The 19,781-nt window shown below is 34.2% G+C and overlaps 1 protein-coding gene across 1 annotated transcript; it reads left to right on the top strand.

Annotated features, from left to right (window-relative positions):
* The first annotated feature begins 781 nt into the window (after window positions 1-781).
* On the top strand, window positions 782-13,900 carry LOC107715637 (ras-related protein Rab-3D-like). Its single transcript, XM_016521792.1, has 5 exons — window positions 782-998; window positions 5,583-5,816; window positions 12,241-12,359; window positions 12,450-12,574; window positions 13,109-13,900. Exons 2-5 carry the CDS (start codon window positions 5,583-5,585, stop codon window positions 13,291-13,293), a joined length of 663 nt encoding a protein of 220 aa, XP_016377278.1. The 5' UTR covers window positions 782-998; the 3' UTR covers window positions 13,294-13,900.
* The last annotated feature ends 5,881 nt before the right edge of the window (window positions 13,901-19,781 follow it).

Raw genomic sequence — 19,781 nt, 5'->3', positions numbered from 1 at the left:
CTGAATAAGCATTTATTCAGTTAAAGAAATATCAAACACCTATGTATGTTGAGTTTCAATTAAAAAATAAATACAGTTTACTCTAAGTAGCCTGCTCTGAAAGAGTTGTTACAAGATATCTAGTAACAAGGATTGTGAATGGTTTTTATTTGCATTTACTTCTTTCTTACCAAAGTTACAAACAAACCTGAATGCTGCCCAGGCTTCAGTGAGATATAAATAAAAGGAAGAGATGGAGTAGCTATTCTAATGAATGTATTAATTCTGCTGCGATAATACCGTTCACAAAATGTTAAATACTTTTTGTGCGTAATTGTGACCTACTCGGTGCCATTAACAGACGAAATCAATGAAAGTAGATTTTCATTTCATAAGTTGGAATTTGAACTGAATTGTACACAACTCACAGGATATAAGGGCATTCTGGGAAATGAAGTCCATGTGTGGAAAATTTATTAATTTAATTTTATTACAAGTCTGTCTGCAACACGTATAAAACCTTCAAACTTAAAGACGTTTCAAACTTTAAAATAAAAATCAGATATGGTATTTTATTTAATTCCTACATTCAAATTTGATTTGCAATTCTGTATCCTGTTTGTTAGCTCAGTTTAAATTAATTTCAAATTCAGTAATCGAATTGAAATTTAAAAAAAGGCATTTCTGATATTAGATAAATTTTGCCCATGTTTGCAGAAAAGCGTGTAAAGAGGAAGAAAAAGAACTGCTGTTCGGGACGGAGCTGGAAGCTGCTGTGTAAACACTTCAGATCCGGCTTCCCCTGAAAATCAGTTGGCAACACTGGGGAGCTCCGTCACTCACGCCCGCACACACACACACACACACACACACACACATGCATTCACTCACGGTCTCACACAAACACACACAGACAGACGGACACCGAACGAGTTTGTTACATACGCGTTTCCAAGCGAGGAGGAAGTCCCGGTGGCTTTACCGGAGCACAAGATAAAGCACCGAGAATCCGTGTGAAGGTAAGAACTTCATCCAATTGAGTCTTTGCTTTTGAGAGTCATTTTGACCCCCATATACACCTTTCTTTCTCTGTCTCCGGATGGGACAAGCTTTATAACTTTGGGTCATGCTGCAAGACATGCACTGTTAACATTTTGTTCATCAAGCCATCGCGATTATGACGTTGTTGTTCTTTAAAATAGTTTAGAACGCCAAAGAGTGAAGATTCGAATTCAGTCCAGATTTAGGTTGAGAACTGAACAGTTGCAAAAAAGTACCGTTGTACAATTCTCGGTACATTTACAATGGCTCTACCTCGGTATTCTTCCACGGTATTGTTCTTTGGAATACAATTTAAATACCATGGTACACTTCATAGTATTATCTGATACTGTACCATGATACATTTTTTGTTAGGAAGAAAGCTCGTTTTCCGTTTTCATGTATTTGTTGTTGTATGATAAACCTCATCCATGCATGGATTAAACAACACGTTATTTAATTGCATTCTTTGGATGTTATTCATTTTATGAAATGTACTGTGTAATCGTCATCTTTGAATCAGTCTGCAATGAATGAAAGCAAACTGTGTGCTGTTTAATTCCATTCAACTGGAGCACAGTTGTGGACATCTGCCAGACGATCAATAGACAGATCAGTGCCATGGTAACCAGAGACCCTGGCCCTCAAAAACACCATTTGGCCCTCTGGTGTAAGTGATGAAGTCAGGTGTCACAGATCACTGGTCTATAGCACGCCTGATGAGGACATTCAAAACAGCTGAGGGGAATATTGGTCATGTAGGTTGTTGAGACATCTGATATTCTAAATCTGATCATTTCAATGTTCAGTGTCAAAAATATGCATGCTGTGAAGCACTTACAATGGGATTCTATGAGGCAAGATATTCCTATAAGGTTTAAAGCAGAACAGTGTTATTTTAATAATATCATTATTAGTGCTGTCAAAAGATTAATCGCGATTAATCGCATCCAAAATAAAAGATTTTGTTTACATAATATATGTGTGTGTGCTGTGTATTTATTATGTATATATAAATACACACACATGCATATATATATGTAAGGATAAAAGAAACTCAGATACTTTGATCTTCTGAGACAGACAATACACACTGTGCATTAACATACAGACATCTGTTTCCGCATCTCACTGAGAGAAAACGTCTCTCACATATGCATTGGTTCCTCCTCATTTATATATTAAATATATTTATATATAATATTATATGAATATAAATATATATACATGTAAATATTTTCAAAATATATACTCTGTGTGTGTATTTATATACAGGTGCATCTCAATCAATTAGAATGTCGTGGAAAAGTTCATTTATTTCAGTAATTCAACTCAAATTGTGAAACTCGTGTAATAAATTCAGCCAACAATTCATTAAAAATGTTTTTTTTTATTGGTCTTATGGAGTATTCTAATTTGTATTTGTTGTGAATTGGTGGGTTTTTGTTAAATGTGAGCCAAAATCATCACAATTAAAAGAACCAAAGACTTAAACTACTTCAGTCTGTGTGCATTGAATTTATTTAATACACGAGTTTCACAATTTGAGTTGAATTACTGAAATAAATGAACTTTTCCACGACATTCTAATTTATTGAGATGCACCTGTATACATAATAAATAAACACAGTACACACACACACATATATTATGTAAACAAAAACTTTTATTTTGGATGCGATTAATCGCGATTAATCGTTTGATAGCACTAATCATTATACTATTATAGTTTTGTTGATATTTTGAATCTTAGATTTTATTTGTACATTTTGGGTACATTTACACAAAAACAATGTGCTAAAAACAGAAAAGTTTTTCCTTTGCTTTTTTTGCGTATAGTCTAAAATGCCGCCAAAATGATCCCTGTTCACATGGATCTGTGAAAACGTTTTTGTTGTTTACACAGAGACGATAATGGTGGTTTTTTAAAAGTTTACATTTTCATGCCTCCAAAATGCCATTGTCATGTAAACGAATGGTCAAAACGCATAAAGTTTTCTGTTTTTAGTTAAAAGTTTATTCTTGTAAATTTAAGGTGAGACTAAACTAAACTTCAACTAAAAAAGAAAAAAAAAACTTTTTATGCATTTTCGCAATACTTTTAAGCACCAACAATGTTTTGGGGGCCTGAAAACGTAAACTTTTTAAAACGGGTTTCAAAAGTTTTGAAAATGATACTGTTATCGTCTCAGTGTTAACTGAGACATGGCCAACTACTGGTCTGGCATGCATAATACAGCGTTTTAAGGCGTTTTCGTGGATCCATGTGAACGAAAATCATTTTGACGTATTATTCACAATTGTTCTTAAATCCTTAAAAGCTTCTTGCATAATTGAAGGTGGTGGCATTGAAGTTAATGTTTTAGTAGGTCTATGTAGTTGGTGTGAAATATTAAGCTCTGATTCTGTGCAGATTAAAGTAATGTTAATGGAGGGGAAGGAAAGGGGTTCCATACAGTCCATAGCAATATTGATTTGTGTCTCTCATGGGACAAGTGGGATGGGATTTGGTGTTCTTACTAATGGACATAGAGCTGTGCTGAGTGCCGTTTGGTATAAAACCATTAAATTGAGCGGTAAAATGAATGGCGAGCATAGATCTGCCATGTAAGGTCTGTTTTATGGTGTTGTTTTAGGGTTTCATCCAGACACGCATTTGAACTGGAGAAATTATTATAAATGAAACCGCAAAGTAGTTTGGGAGATTTGGGCCTGCTGTGTAGTCTGGCTTGTCTTGTTATTGAAGATCATGGAATAAAATCCACTTTCATTGACATCTTTGGCTTTAGTTTTAGTGTTAGAAGGCCTCATGCAGCCAGTGCACATGCTCAACATGTGACAAGATTTTATAGGGAGCTTAAGATCCTTAGAGAAAGTACAGTTTTACTCAATTTTAATGTTTCATTTGAACAATAAGGCAGTAACAGCAAGTGAAAACATTGTTTAAGTGAAAAGTTGTTTATACATGCATATAATTGTATGAAAGTAAAAGAGACGACTCTGTTGTGTTTTTTGCCATTTAGCCTAATTATTGTTTGCCAAATTAGGCTACTTTAAGTGATAGTTCACAAGAAATATCCAGAATGTTGTTGGTTTTGTTATATAGACTACATTTATGATGCTTTTATGATGCTCTTATGCTCACCAAGGCTGCAGTTATTTCATGAAAAATGCAGTAAAATCAGTAATATTGTGAAATATTATTACAATTTCAAATAACTGTTTTCCATTTGAATATATATTTAAAATGTCATTTATTTCTGTGATGTAAAGCTGAATTTTCAGCATCATTACTCCAGTCTTCAGTGTCACATGATCCTTCAGAAATCATTATAATATGCTGATTTGCTGCTCAAGAAACAATTATTATTATTATCAATGATGAAAACAGTTGTGCTGCTTAATATTTTTCCAGAAACTGATACGTTTCCTCAAGATCCTTTCTTAGAAAGTTAAAAAAGAACAGCAGATATTTGAAATAGATTTTTTTTGTAACATTATAAATGTCTTTATTGTCACTTTCAATCAGTTTAATGCATCCTTGCTGAATAAAAGTATTAAAATAAGAAACTATGAGTAAACATTTAACTTTGAACACATTCTGGGCTTGTTTTAATTAGAGCAATTTTTCTCTTAAAATAGGAAGATGTTTCATAACCTCTTAAGTGTTTCTTGTTGTCTTGCCCAATGATTTTGCAACCTTACCCTACACTGTAAACCTGACCGTTAGGATTAACCACCAGTTACAAGCTTCTCCAAGCAGTGAGCACATGATCATCAGAACCAGAGTGTCTCTCCATGTGCCACTTACACGGGTCCTTCAGCCCCCTCCAACTCACAAACTTACTGTTCTAAATTATATTGCCATTGAGTTCAAAAAGATACTACCTAACAAGAGCTCTCATGTGCTCGAGACAATAGCTGCTGTGGGCAGTCACTCTCTTTGTAGTAACATCTCCACCTCTGGAGAGGAGTGGTGTTTGGAGCGCTCCGCTCGCCTTTTAATGGGTCTGAGTGCTTTGTTTCGTGGGCCTGTCGCCATGGAGACCCTCTCCATCAGGCCCGTGAGGGTCTGATTGATCAGCTGGACGGTGGAGGGGTTTTGTTTCCATTCCCTAGAGTTCGCCTGTTAGTTTGAGCTCTTCTGTCAGTGGATATGGCCGGTTCTGAAGGTTGTGCTCCGAGGGTAATCAGAGATGTGTTTTCAGACCAGAACATGTGATGTCAACATGAAGCGGCGTTCGCAAACCTATTTTACTTCCGTAATGTGGCGTATTTCAGAGTGAAACAGGATATTTGATGAGAAAACAATGTTATATGGGACTGTTTTTTACGTGTGTTAAGAAAGGGCCAGTTTTGTTTATATGTTGACTTTAAATGAGAAACCAAAGAAATTTGGAAGTAGTTCAGTAAAATTTCATATAGTTTTATGCATTTAAGTGTATCTAAATGAAATTTTAGGTCATAAAATAAGCAGAATTGATTTGATTTTTCAATCTTACCAAGTGGCTTTTGTCTTGATTTTGAAATGAAACGTGAAATACTCGTTTTCTCTGTTTCAGATGGCATCAGTGACCGACTCGCGGCTCCAGCCGTCACAGAAAGACGCGGCTGACCAAAACTTCGACTACATGTTCAAACTTCTCATCATCGGCAACAGCAGCATCGGTAAAACCAGCTTTCTGTTTCGCTACGCGGACGATTCCTTCACTTCAGCTTTCGTCAGCACGGTGGGAATCGACTTTAAGGTCAAAACTGTTTTTCGCAACAACAAGAGGATCAAACTGCAAATTTGGGTAAGTTTGATTGTCACCTGATCAGTCTGATGTCTTAAACTAATAGGAGAATCTATTTTTAAACTATTTTAATGCAATCTAATCTCATCTATTAGTATTTTATTAATTATGTTTTAATAATAACACTACCATTCGAAAGTTTTGGGCCAGCAAGTTTCATATTTTTTTTAAGTCTCTTATGGTCATCAAGTCTTCATTTGTTCGATACAGTAAAAACAGTAATATTGTGAAATGTTATTACAATTTAAAATAACTGTTTTCTATTTGAATATATTGTAAAATGTAGTTTATTCCTGTGATCAAAGCTGAATTTTCAGCATCATTACTCCAGTCTTCAGTGTCACAGGATCCTTCAGAAATCATTCTAATATGATGATTTTCTGCTCAAGAAACATTTCTTACTATTATCAGTGTTGAAAACAGTTGTGCTGCTTAATAGTTTAGAATATTTATTTACAGGAGTCTTTGATGAGTAGAGAGTTCAAAAGAACCATATTGATTTAAAACTTTAAATCAATTAAAAAATCAATCAATTAAAATTGATTTAAAAAGTTTTCTTATAATATTAAAATGAAATTTTCAATTTAAAAATTGTGTCATACCACAGGACTATTTAAAATGAACTAGCGAAGCATAAACGCTGATTAAAAATGGTGAAAAGCATAAAAATAGTGAGCACTATCACACCTTTGTAACCTAAAATATTGATGTTGATTAAAAAAATGAGCATATTACATGTCAACTAACCACATCTCTGTTTCTTTTTGTGGACTTAGGCTGGGTTAGAGATGATCAATTTTGTTCTTTTGCAGTGAAAAGATTTTCTAGGTTTTTGCGGTGATTAGTAAATGATCAGATGTTGCAGAAAAGGTCTATGTAGGCTATTCAGTGACAATTGATGACAGCGTACAAAGATGCATTTTATAGATTCAAACCTGTTCATCTAAAGCGTTTACAGTTTTGAATGTGGACTAAACATGTCATTTGTTGTTTGTCTCTCCCCTCGCCACACATGAGGCCACTAATGTGTACTGTAGTTCAAAACTAGTTTGCATTATTCATGGAAATATCACGAAATTGTGTTATAGGCCTGGAAAGATCATGGAAATTAATGAAATTTTAAAAAGTCATGAAAAAATGCAATTGAAATATACATGGTTGTAGTAGTATATATTTAACTCTAAAATTTAAAGGGGTCATATGATGCGATTTCAATTTTTCCTTTCTCTTTGGAGTGTTACAAGCTCTTGGTGCATAAAGAAGATCTGTAAAGTTGAAAAGACTAAAGTCTCAAATCCAAAGAGATTTTCTTTATAAAATTAAAAAAGAATTTGCCACTGACGATTCAAACGCGAGTTTTTTGGGCAGTGTAGAGTAGCGCTTGTTGTCAGGCATTTCTCCGATCACAAATGCAGATATGGTTTTATGTTACGCTCCGGCCGGACAGGGCATCACAGTATGGTGAGGGGCGTAACATTTCCGTCACACACTTGAGGTATTCGGCCAATCACAACGCACTGGATAGCTGGCCAATCACAGCACACCTCGCTTTTCAGACCGATGAGCTTTGTAAAAATCGACGCGTTTCAAAAAGGCGGGGCATAGAGGAGAAACAATAATGTACAGTATATGGAAAATAATGTGTATTTTGAACCTTAAACCGCATAAACACATTTCATTACATCAAATACACAAAATAATGTTCTTTTTAGCAGCATCATATGACCCCTTTAATTCTTAACCTCTAAGTGCAATTTCTTTAAATAGTTTTTAAAAGCCTAATCACAAATTACTGGAAAAGTCAGTCATCAATCAAAAAGTGTGTAAACCATGGCAAACGAGTGCATGCATGTCTGTGGATCATGGTATAAAACTAGGGTGGCAATTTTACAGAAGCAGAATGGCTTAAAAGGATAAAGGTATGATGACTAACAGAAGGTTTCCTCTGTCTGAATGTTTCCTGCTCTGTTTGCATGCAAGCTTTAGGCTGTAAGTTTTAACCTCAGATTAGTGATGTTATTAAAGAAAACATCTCAGAAAGCCATAATTGTCAGCCGCAGATGGGTGTGTAGATGTGCTGTAATGTCAGCTGCTGACTGGTACGGTACTGTGAGTGGGAGTGAAGTCAGTAAATTCCTCATTCTAAATAATTTCTAAAGCATTTTGTTCAACTGCTAACTAGAGTGTGCAGTATACACTGACAACTGCCTACTAGAATGTGAAACAGTTAGCATTATGCAACAATAAACATTTATAAACAATATAGTACAGTATTCTATTTTTGACAGAGTACTTGCTATATACTATATTGTAGTTAGGCCTGTCACGATAACAACTTTTTGTTGTGCAATATATTGCCCCAGAAATAATTGCGATAAGCGATATTATTGTCATTTTAAAGACCATTTTATGCCACTGAATATATAATCATAATGCAAGAAGGCCTACACACTTCCAAATGACAACAAACTTTAAATTTTTAAGAATATTTAGATCATGGAAATTAAGTATCAAAATATTACATACCTTAAAAAACTTGAATAAATAGTAAATAAACATTTTCTAACAAAAAGTGCAAAGTAACAAGTAGAAAAAAAGAAAAATGCACAAATAACTTGTATGGAGATTTTTTCCTGACCTTATTTTCTCTGTAAATTAAGGGTGCACACTATTGCTGAAAAACACAATCACTACTTAGCAGTCAGATGTCCGTATGCACAAAGGCACAGATCCCTAAACAAAGCCATATCTGCAGAAGAAACTTTTTTTTGTAGAAGCATTTTTTAAATTTGAACTAGCACCTCATGACGACACCACGTTATGTACAAGAAGCTGCAAAAGACACAGGCGCAAGTGGAATGTACAAAACATGGTGACATTAATTTTTAAGTAAATATAATGGGCGATATATTGCGTCACCAAAAATTATTGAGGTCATGTACATATATTGCGCGATAAGTCGATATATTGATTATTGCGACAGGCCTAACTAATATTAATAAATTATTTGAAATAGAAATCTTTTGTTACATTATAAAAGTCTTTACTGTCACTTTTGATCCAATTAACCTTGTTTAATAAAATGATTAATTCAAATAAACATTTGAACAGTAGTCATTAAAATTAATGATTTTACTTTTTTTTTTTTGGCTTCCTTGGACAAATTTGTGCCCATGTCAGGATCTCAAAACTTTTAGGTATATATTAAATTTCCTTGTAATTTGCAGCTACTGGATATAGTAAAAAAAAAAAACATTTTATAGAAAGCAATTTTTACTAGAAAAAAAAATCCCTGATATTTTCAGGTTTCCAGGACTATGGCTATAACATATGACTGCACAGTTAAAAAAAATTTTTTTTATTTTAACATGGCTGGTGAAGTTACAGTAGTGAAATAAACAAGTGGAATGTACAAAACATGGTGACATTAATTTTTAAGTAAATATAATGTGCGATATATTGCGTCACCAAAAATGATTGAGGTCATGTACATATATTGCGCGATAAGTCGATATATTGATTATTGCGACAGGCCTAATTGTAGTATGCTACATGTTTATCACATGACTCATTATCTTATGTAAGATATTATTAGTTAGTAAACAGTTAAAAATACTTTTTATTAGTAATTTAAATTTTTATATTTTCAGCTTTTATTTTAAAGGCACAATATGTAAGATTTCTTCATTAAAATATCCAAAAACCACTAGAACAGTGTTGTATATTTTGCTGACTTGTGTACTTGCATTATCCCAAATGTTTCGAACAATGTTTAAATCCAGAGAAATAAGCAATTTTAACTAGTATAACAGAACTTTCAAATTTATCTAGTATGATAAAACAGCGCTGCTTTCCCCCACATACGCACGACCGGAAGTAGCGGAAGCGGTCGACTGTGGCATAATAAAAGCTCCGCTGCTTTCGAGCCGTGTGTTGTTTTTGCCATTTTTATTAATAGTTTTTATTTTAAAAATGTGTCTTTATAGTTTTCATTCATTTAATACATCGAGATACAATAGATGAAAATGAGAATTGTTATCTTGGCAACTAACTAAATAAAGAAATAAAATGTTTTTTTTTCCAAGTAGAAGATTATTTTATTTCAAGTAGCAAGAATTGTTTTATGGGTTTAGTTACCTATAATAACCCTGATGATGTCCATGTTTAATTCGGAAAATGTGACCCAGTTATGATTTTGCAAACATAGAAACTATTAATTTGCATTCTAATCCAATCCAAACATCATAACGTTTTGCTGTTCAATCATATGAAAAGAAGAATTCTACTGATATCACTTCCAGTTAATTCGTCATAAATACTGGACATGAAGGTCAAATTGGTGCAATGCATTGTGGGATACAGTATTTCGTGCAGTGCTATGCTGTATACTGTAGTTCATCAGGTATTTTATACATCCAAAACATTTGCATACTGTTCATACATAGTAGTTTTCGCTCAGAAATTGCTTGTAAACTATGCAAAGGAAGAAGTGGGTAGTGAGTACTAAAGTAGCTTTAGTTTAGTGCTGAATGTGAGCTGTGTGGCTGCGTTCTCAGCAGTGCGTTTCGTCTTAATGTGTGCTGTGGCTCTGATCCAGTAACAGAAAGGCTTGTGCATCTGATAAAAGCTCCTCCTGGCCGCACTGAACCTCTGCATCTGTCAGCCTCTGACTGTCTGTTCAACAAAACCTTGAGTTTGAAAGAGTTCTGCAGATGTGGGATACAGTATTTCGTGCAGTGCTATGCTGTATACTGTAGTTCATCAGGTATTTTATACATCCAAAACATTTGCATACTGTTCATACATAGTAGTTTTCGCTCAGAAATTGCTTGTAAACTATGCAAAGGAAGAAGTGGGTAGTGAGTACTAAAGTAGCTTTAGTTTAGTGCTGAATGTGAGCTGCGTGGCTGCGTTCTCAGCAGTGCGTTTCGTCTTAATGTGTGCTGTGGCTCTGATCCAGTAACAGAAAGGCTTGTGCATCTGATAAAAGCTCCTCCTGGCCGCACTGAACCTCTGCATCTGTCAGCCTTTGTTGTCTGTTCAACAAAACCTTGAGTTTGAAAGAGTTCTGCAGATGCACTGGGACAATTCTGTTAGATGAAAAGGTTGCAGTGCATTTTTGCATTTTCAGCTCACTCTAATCGAATAAATGTCTCTTATGCATAATTTAGAAATGGAAATAGGCTAGTGGTTGAAGAGTCTTTAGAGGTTTGGGTTCAGATCCTAAAAGGGGATATTATAGCGATAAAGTGGAGCATGATTCATGCTTATGATGCATAAAGCATACAGCTAGCCGAATAGAAAATTATTTCATTTGTTTACCATTACCACAGATTTTCTTTTTCTTGTCTCTTTGCACTTTGGCCTTGAAATGTTGTAATAATTAATTCTAAGCAAGAGAATAGTAATTGTGCTTGTATAATTATTGATATACAGTATACATGATGATGAAGGGTGCATGTTTTTTTTTATTTTGCCGCTCTGTATTCTGAAAAGTCTCAGGGTTTTTTGTCCATCTGCCTGTAGTCTGGAGCTCATCTCTGCTGTCTGTCACTCTTGCCAGGCATTAGTGGGCCGTGTGTAAACCTGTGCGAGCCACTGGTTGCCCAGGAAACACATTCTCTCCTCCCTCTCTGATGATGGGATGGCTCTTCATGCAAATAAGTTTAGCCAATAGCAGGTTTCTAAGCGACGGCACATAGTTGCTGTGCCAAACCAGACCAATAGTCCATAGACCTCTTCGATGATTTTTAATTCATTATTTTATTTTATTTTATTTTTTGTAAATTTGTGTTATTTTGTTTGTTTTTTATGTCTGCATATATGTAGATAGATAAATGATAGAAGCAAAAAGTATGATCAATATCAAGAAGTAAAAATCAAATCAATCAAATGTGTTTGTAATTTTTAAATATAAATACTTGATACATATTGAGTAGTATTGTTTTTTGTATAAACATTCATATATAAAAATATTTTATGCTTATTTATTTTTTACATAAAAATATATAAATATACTAAATAATGTGAATAAATGATAATAAATATAAAATTAATTTTATATATATATATATATATATATATATTATATCTGTGTGTGTGTATTTTACATTATAATATACATACTTTATGCATATATATATATATACTATAACATTTTAATATATATAACCCTTATATGTTTTAAATATCTGAAGATTTATATGTCAAAAGGATGATCGTTATATAACCCTGGCTCTTCAGAATTTACCACCAGAAAAATATAGTAGTGTTTCTTGGGAAAAAAACAACGACAACTCTGCCATCTACTGGTCATCATTGGTAAATACACCATGAAGACTGTTTATCACAACATCAGTCTCACAAGCCTGGATGTTGTGTTCCCGCATGTAATTAGGATTATTGTAATGATTATGTTGTTCAGGACACAGCCGGACAGGAGCGCTACAGAACCATCACTACAGCGTATTACAGAGGAGCCATGGGCTTCCTGCTAATGTACGACATTACAAACCAGGACTCATTCAACGCCGTTCAGGACTGGTGAGTGAAACACACACACACACACGCATCTGTACATTATGTGTGTATTAAGAGTGTTTAATGTTTACGTCCTGCATGTTTGGCTCTTAGGGCCACTCAGATAAAGACATACTCGTGGGATAATGCACAGGTGATACTGGTGGGCAACAAGTGTGACCTGGAAGATGACAGACTCATTCCGACAGAGGACAGTCAGAGACTGGCTCAGGAACTCGGTGAGAGGATGCACATTAGCTAGTTTTATTTGCTTGTTTTAATGACCTGGAGAGAGAAAAAAAAGTCAGATGACTCAATCTCATTATGAACATTAGTCTCAATGTGCACTAACTGCCATGCCTCAGTTGCAGAGGTCCATTACAATATCTAAATCTAATATCTATATCTGTTTCAAAATAAGAATATTTTAGTTTATTTCCATTTTATTTATTTATTTCCCCACACATTAATAATCTCTTTAAATATTCTATAAGTAAAATATATTATTTAATAATTAATAATTTATAAATAGAGTTAAATATTACATATATTTAGTTAAATAATTAAGTTAAACTAAATTAAATTGAGAAATTTGGCTAGGCAACTAGCTGAGATAATTTGTAGTTTATTTAGTTTATTGTTTTATTTTTTAAGTTAACATTTATCTTATTTCAAGTAACAGACAAGTTTTTTTATTGGTAATAATTTTAGTTTCAGTTAACTACAATAACCCTGGCATACAGACAGTTCTGCTTTTTTTCTGGTTTCCTCAGGTTTCCAGTTTTTCGAGGCCAGCGCCAAAGACAACATCAATGTGAAGCAGGTTTTTGAGTGTCTGGTGGACGTGATATGTGAGAAGATGAATGAAAGTATGGACGGAGACGGTCCAGTGTCCAACCACAAAGACTCCAGTCCGCAAGACACGTCCTCTGAGGGACACAGCGGCTGTGCCTGCTAAAACACACTCTCTCCGTCTTCATCACAGAGAACTTCTCCTCACATATTCACTGCTATTTGGGATAATCTTTGCTTTCCTTCTTTTAACCCAAACAGCATCTGCTAAAGGTGCTCAGTGTTGTTTGTTGACGTGGATGGTCGAGATAGGATGGCGTGGATTGAAATCTGACCGTGCCTGCGATCTACGTGACGCCCTGTACATATTCACACAGAGACGCAAACAGCTGGAGATACTGCACAACGTTTAAAGATCCATCCACACCTGTTGCTCACACTCTCACCCTGTTGTCTTTCCCTCAAAAAAGCCACGTTTGGATGGATCTTTGTGGTTTTAGCACACGTTCACTATCTCATCGCATACTGTAACGTCCACAGCCCTGAGCGGGCAGCTTCTGTATTGTCCATCTGCTTTAAATGACAGTCCTAACAGCTCATTCGGCACTATTATGGAGATAAATACACTGTGCTATTCTGATATGTGCGATCATGGGCTGTGGTTTAAAACTTATGTGCATCACTCACTGAGAAATATCCACTCAAATCAATGTTTTACTGCTATTTTTTGGTATAAGCGTTTTCTTAAATTATAAGATAGCAAATAAACTGCTACCCAAAATGACCTGTATGCTGTCAAAATAATTTATAATATTTTTTTTTGGAAAGTACTTAAAGGGTCACTTTATTCGAAAATGAAAATCTGGCCATCCAAGATGTAGATGTAGAGTTTGTTTCTTCATCAGAACAGATTTGGACAGATGTATCATAGAAAAAGTAAAAAAAAAAAAAGGGTCTCTGATTATAAATCATTTATCCTTTGCACAATGTTTGTTTCTTCACTGAGGTTGTGTTATTAAAAACAAAACTCCATTATTCCAACTATGCAATTGTGAAAAAGACAATTACAATTCAATTAAACCTTAAATATTCAAACTAAACTGCTTAAAATTAAAACATATTTTAGGACCATTAAGATTTGTTTAGCATTGTGACATTATTTCTATGACGAGCATGTTTTACCCCAAAATTCATCTTATAATGTGTCTGAATGTTTTATCAGGTTCCCATTAATTGTTTACTGTATTTTGTGTGTGTGTGTGTGTGTGTGTGTATACAGGTGCATCTCAAAAAATTAGAATATCGTGAAAAAGTTTTTTTTAATTTTATTTGTAACTTATTTCAAAAAGTGAAACTTTCATATTCTAGATTCATTACATGTAAAGTAAAACATTTCAAAGGTTTTTTGTTTTAATTTTGATGATTACAGCTTACAGCTCATGAAAGTCAAAAATCCATATATATATATATATATAATATTTCATACACTGTATCATAAAAGAGTGTGCACACCAGAAAAGCTCAAGTTCTTTAAAGTATATTTCTTTACTACTTTACATTGTAGCAAAGTGTCATTTCTTCAGTGTTGTCACATGAAAAGATATAATCAAATATTTACAAAAATGTGAGGGGTGTACTCACTTCTGTGAGATACTGTGTGTGTGTGTGTATATATATATATATATGTATATGTCTGAATAGTTTTAAGTCATTTTTATTTCAATTGTAGTTATTTTAGTACTCTAAATAATTTAATTTAAACTAAATTAAAATGAGAAATGTTGCTTTGCAACTACTTGAAATGAACATTTATATTTTATTTCAGTTTGTTTTGTACAAATACAATTTTAAAGGGGGAAAAGTCTTTAATGATCCTAAAAATAGGCCCCATTTAATTTCTTATGAACATGCTCTTGATCAGTTTTGTGAGATTCGCTCATATGCTGTACGGTTCATTCAGCAGCAGTACAGTGGACACAACAGAAAGGAGTGTTGGCCATGTAAAATTTTGTTACCAAAATTTTGTTTATCTGCGTTTTGTTTCTATTTCAGATTCATTAAAAGGCACTAATTGAGTGCTGTTCATTCAAGGCTGATGGAACTAAAACAAATGGCATAATATAAATAGATTTCTTGCATTTTAAAGAAAATGTTTGCTTACCTTTTTCATAACTAAGCAGGTTATGAATGGTTTTATCATTGTAAAAATAGTTGCTGCAGTTAGCTATCACAAAGTGTAGCCTTAAAATAACTTTCCCAGACTTGTTAAGAGAACTCGTAGACAAGTTGTCACTTTATACAACTTTACATTTCCAGTTGACTAAACCTAAAATTTTAAGGCAGCACAAACACTTACTTTGTTGTTTTTACAGTGCATGCATTTACACATTTATGCATCAAAAGTGACTTACAATACATTCAATGCATACTTCTTATAAGTTCTTCAATTCACTTGGAGTCATATCTATGACCGTGGCATTGCATGCTTTCAATTTTTAAGCTCCAGGAATGCTTTTTAGCATTGTGTGGTTGCTAGGGTGGTTACTAGGGCGTTGCTGGGTGTTTGTTAGGTGGTTGTCTGTTTTCCTGTTACACACCACTGACCCACATCCTCCAGAGCTAGAGGAAATACATGCACCGTTGACCTGAGTGTCACCTGTTTTTTTTTTTTTCAAACAGTATCTAAAATTGCTTTTAATAAGACAACGCAGAATCTCATATCTGAACTGTAAAAACAAACAAAAAAAATGCAAGAGCAGATGAATAATAAACATGATCTGTCAGCTCCATATGCCAAATATAGTATGTGTGTTTCTGGAAAATTTGGCAATAATTCCATAGCAGAGATGCCCATCACATTATGCAATACAACATACACCCATTGTCAGTATGTAAATGTCAACAAGTGCAGCTCAGAGAGGAGTATGCCACATCGTAGGAACCACCTGTTGTATGGAAGGCAGACGGGGCCAAAAGACTTTAAGCAGGGTGTGAAATTTGACCATGTCAACACACACTGAATGTCTGTGTTCATGCGAAAATGCACACAGCAGCCAATTAAATTGCTATATTTAAAACTATATTTGCATATGTGGTACAAACATCAGACATCATGCTTTTTCATGTTATAATGGTACACTGTAATGCACATATGCAAACATCAGACATTATATTTGGTCATGAGGGATAATTTTGCATTTGACATTTGACGTTGTGTGATGTCAGTCTGATGTCATGATTTGTCAATGTCCTTCTCAGTCCTGTTCTTTCTGAGATAGAAAAGTCTTAATTTAAATTGTAACATTGATTCATTTACTCTTAACAATGTAGATATCAGTAAAGCAATGCTGCAACAAACTAAAGAAAGGATTAATATGTGGGTAAGTCTAGAGGTAAATCTGCTTTTAAAAGTATTACATATTCTTACCACGGTAAAACTATAATTTAAACGGATGAGTTATAAAAAAATTCACCCCCCTCACAGTTGTCATGAAGGGCAAAATTAGCTATATAGACCAAAATCATTTTTTGAACCAGGCTGTAAACATGTTTTTTTCTGCTGTAAATTTGGGCATTTTAACATGGGGAGTCTATGGGATTGACTCCCTTTTGCAGCCAGCCTCTAGCGCCCATTCGATGAATTACAGTTTAAGTCACTTCCTTGTTGGCATCACGAGAGAGAGCGGGAGGTTGCCGCTTGGTTTTTACGCATACTAAAGAAGCGTGGCAAAAACTGACATCTTAACATGGCCAGAATGTGTGTGTCTACTCACTTAAAATAGTTGGGTTAAAAATGACCCAAACGATAACCCAATGGTGGGTTACTATAGCACCTACCTAATGTTGGGTTATTTTAACCCAATGGATTGGGTAGTAAGTTAGTAACCCAATGCATTGGGTTATTTGGCCAAAATGTTGCTTTAGCAATCCTGGTATTGTTATTAGTAGTAGTAGTAGTAGTAGTAGTATTAGTATTGCTATGTAAATAAATCATAATATACAGCATACAAATATTTTGAAAACACTTTATTTCTATTACATTTAAAGTTGCAAAAACTTCTATTAAATTAAATAAATGGTTGAAATTGTCTTATTAATTACTTTATCACATTAGGTTACTTGCAAGATAAATATAAATTCTACAAACAAACAGAACAAAGCTAGTACAGACAATGTAATTACAGCTGAAACAGGCTTGGGATACTCGATGTTCAAAATGTAAAATAATCTAAACCATGTATCATCTGCTTGTAAAAAAAGATGGTCTTGCTTCAGTGCCATTTCTCCCACAATAATGAAGGATGGATTTTATCCCAAAACTGCAGGACATGAGGGTATCACCTTTGTTGCTCCTCCTCCTCCTCCAAATACAGAATGAAATTTGTTCCAACCTTTAAACATGCATTTGCATTTGTAGGAGTCTCTTTCAGACGCAAAATTTATGGGAGGAGAGTATTCAAATGTCAAGAGTCACGAGTGCAGATAACGGATTTTTAACGGATTAAAATATCAGTTGACAAGGAGATGTAAACATACTCGTAGGAAAAACAGCAATATTACTGTGTCGGGGCTTAAAGACACTTTGTAACAGAAAAACAGAAATAACCCAATAAACATAGGAATAACCCAACAAAACGACCCAACATGTTTAACCCAGATATTGGGTACAGTAAATAAATAACCCAACATTTTTTAGAGTTACATGTACAAAAGAAACAAGTTCAAAATTGCAGTGTTAAAGCAGACAAACTGCTTGTGTTGACATGGTCAAATTTCACAACTTTTGGCCCTGTCTGCCTTCCATATTGTTGCACATTCTTTCCAGACAATGACAAGTATGGAGGAGTAATTGAGAGAATGGCCATGTGTTATGAAAATGATAAGCAATGCCATTAAAGTGAACTTAAACAATGTTGTACCAAGGGAACCTGAATATATACCTGAGACACATTTGAAGTAGCAACATTTAGGATGTATTGATGGTTTGATAAATGCTTCTGCTCATACTGTAATAAGCTTGCTAACACTACAAGTTTTCCGTCCCCTTTAAAACAGCCTCAGTTCAGAGTGAAGCCTGAACTATAAATGATTCAAAGCGGCCATTGTTAATATTATTTCAAGGCTTATTTCTCACTATCTCTCTCCATTTGTCTCTCAAACAAATGTACTTCATGAACTTCCTCTTTTACACACACATACACACACTGTGCTGATGCTGTTTTGAGGTGAGAAACTTGAAACCACCTCTAGAGAGCTAGAAAAACACCTTATAATTAACAGTTATATTTCTTTTACCTACATATAAGGTAACATATAACTCCTAAATACTTTGACTGGGTGTCCGAGACATCCGGGCTGATGTTGTTTGTATTAATATGACCTATCTTCCTGAATAAAGTTGAGAATGCATTGCTAGTGCTCCAAATCTCTATGTCTGCTCATACATTCTCCCAGGCCTGCCCGCAGCAACAGAAAGCCACTGGGGTTGATGATAGGGATAAATAACAGATATGATAAACTTTCAAAGAATTAATCTAACACTAAGACTACTGGACAATGTTGATTTCAGATTTTCTACTACAACATTTTGTTTAATTCAGATGTTACTTATTGATTCTTTGTAATTATTTGTGCAATTTAGGCTAGCGATTTCTGAGTGAAAATAATTTTAACACCAGTTCTTTTCAGTGTATTTTTTGAAGACCATTTCGCATTGAGGTGTAAATTGGTTTTGAGTGCATTAAACCACCAAAATCGGATCATTTCTGTTACATGCACATAAAATTCATTCTTTACTAAAAAGTCAAAGCCAAAGATGGTTCTTTAAAGGTTCTTTATATGTAGTAACGGTTAATCACATCCCACAACCTCATCATCTGCACAGAGAAACTGCCACTCAGTCACACCAAAATGATGGACTTAAAGGCACCATATAGGATTATGAAGATATTTCACTGGAACTTTGTCTTCATCACATCTAGCTTTACTACTTGTGTGTATGTGTGTATGTATGTATTCATGTTCAATGTCACGTGTCAACTGTTGTTAAGAGCACTGACATTATTGCTACAATTTCATGTCAATAAAAAAGTACCTGATTCACACAGTATGTTGTTGCTGCTGTTATTGTTGTTATTTTAATGTAAATCCCCCCTCCCCCTGAATTACTGATTTTTTGGACTTCAGCCATCCAACTACTCAGACTGTCAACACACTCTCAACAGGTAAATGATTTCATTCTTTAATTTAAATACAAATTTAACTTTAAAATTGTAACTGGTTTCCAAACAAATATGTTCTTTTCTCTTTTTAGTTTTTTGGTCATATGTAAGTGTGAGCAGCTCTGTTAAGCTGAGGATCCTTCTCCACTTCTCCACTAAGTAACAGAGACATTGAATTTATAATACATATTGTTAGAATTTTTTTTATTTCATTTAACACTAGAACTCTCTAATCTATTTCTATTCTATCTACTTTATATTCTGTTTATTATAAAAAAATAAAATAAAAAAACCTTGCTATGTGTACTGTGTTAGACTAACCGGGATTTGTCACAACACTTATATTGTTGCTCTTTTGTCATGTTGATTGCTTCTATTACCCTCATTAAGTCGCTTTGGATAGAAGTGTCTGCTAAATAATTAAATGTAAATG

The sequence above is a fragment of the Sinocyclocheilus rhinocerous genome, unplaced genomic scaffold (genome assembly GCF_001515625.1).
Source record: "Sinocyclocheilus rhinocerous isolate Xijiao unplaced genomic scaffold, SAMN03320098_v1.1 scaffold239, whole genome shotgun sequence".
NCBI lineage: Eukaryota > Metazoa > Chordata > Actinopteri > Cypriniformes > Cyprinidae > Sinocyclocheilus > Sinocyclocheilus rhinocerous.
The sequence above is the reverse complement of the archived record's forward strand: the minus strand, read 5'-3'. Positions and strand labels throughout refer to the sequence as shown.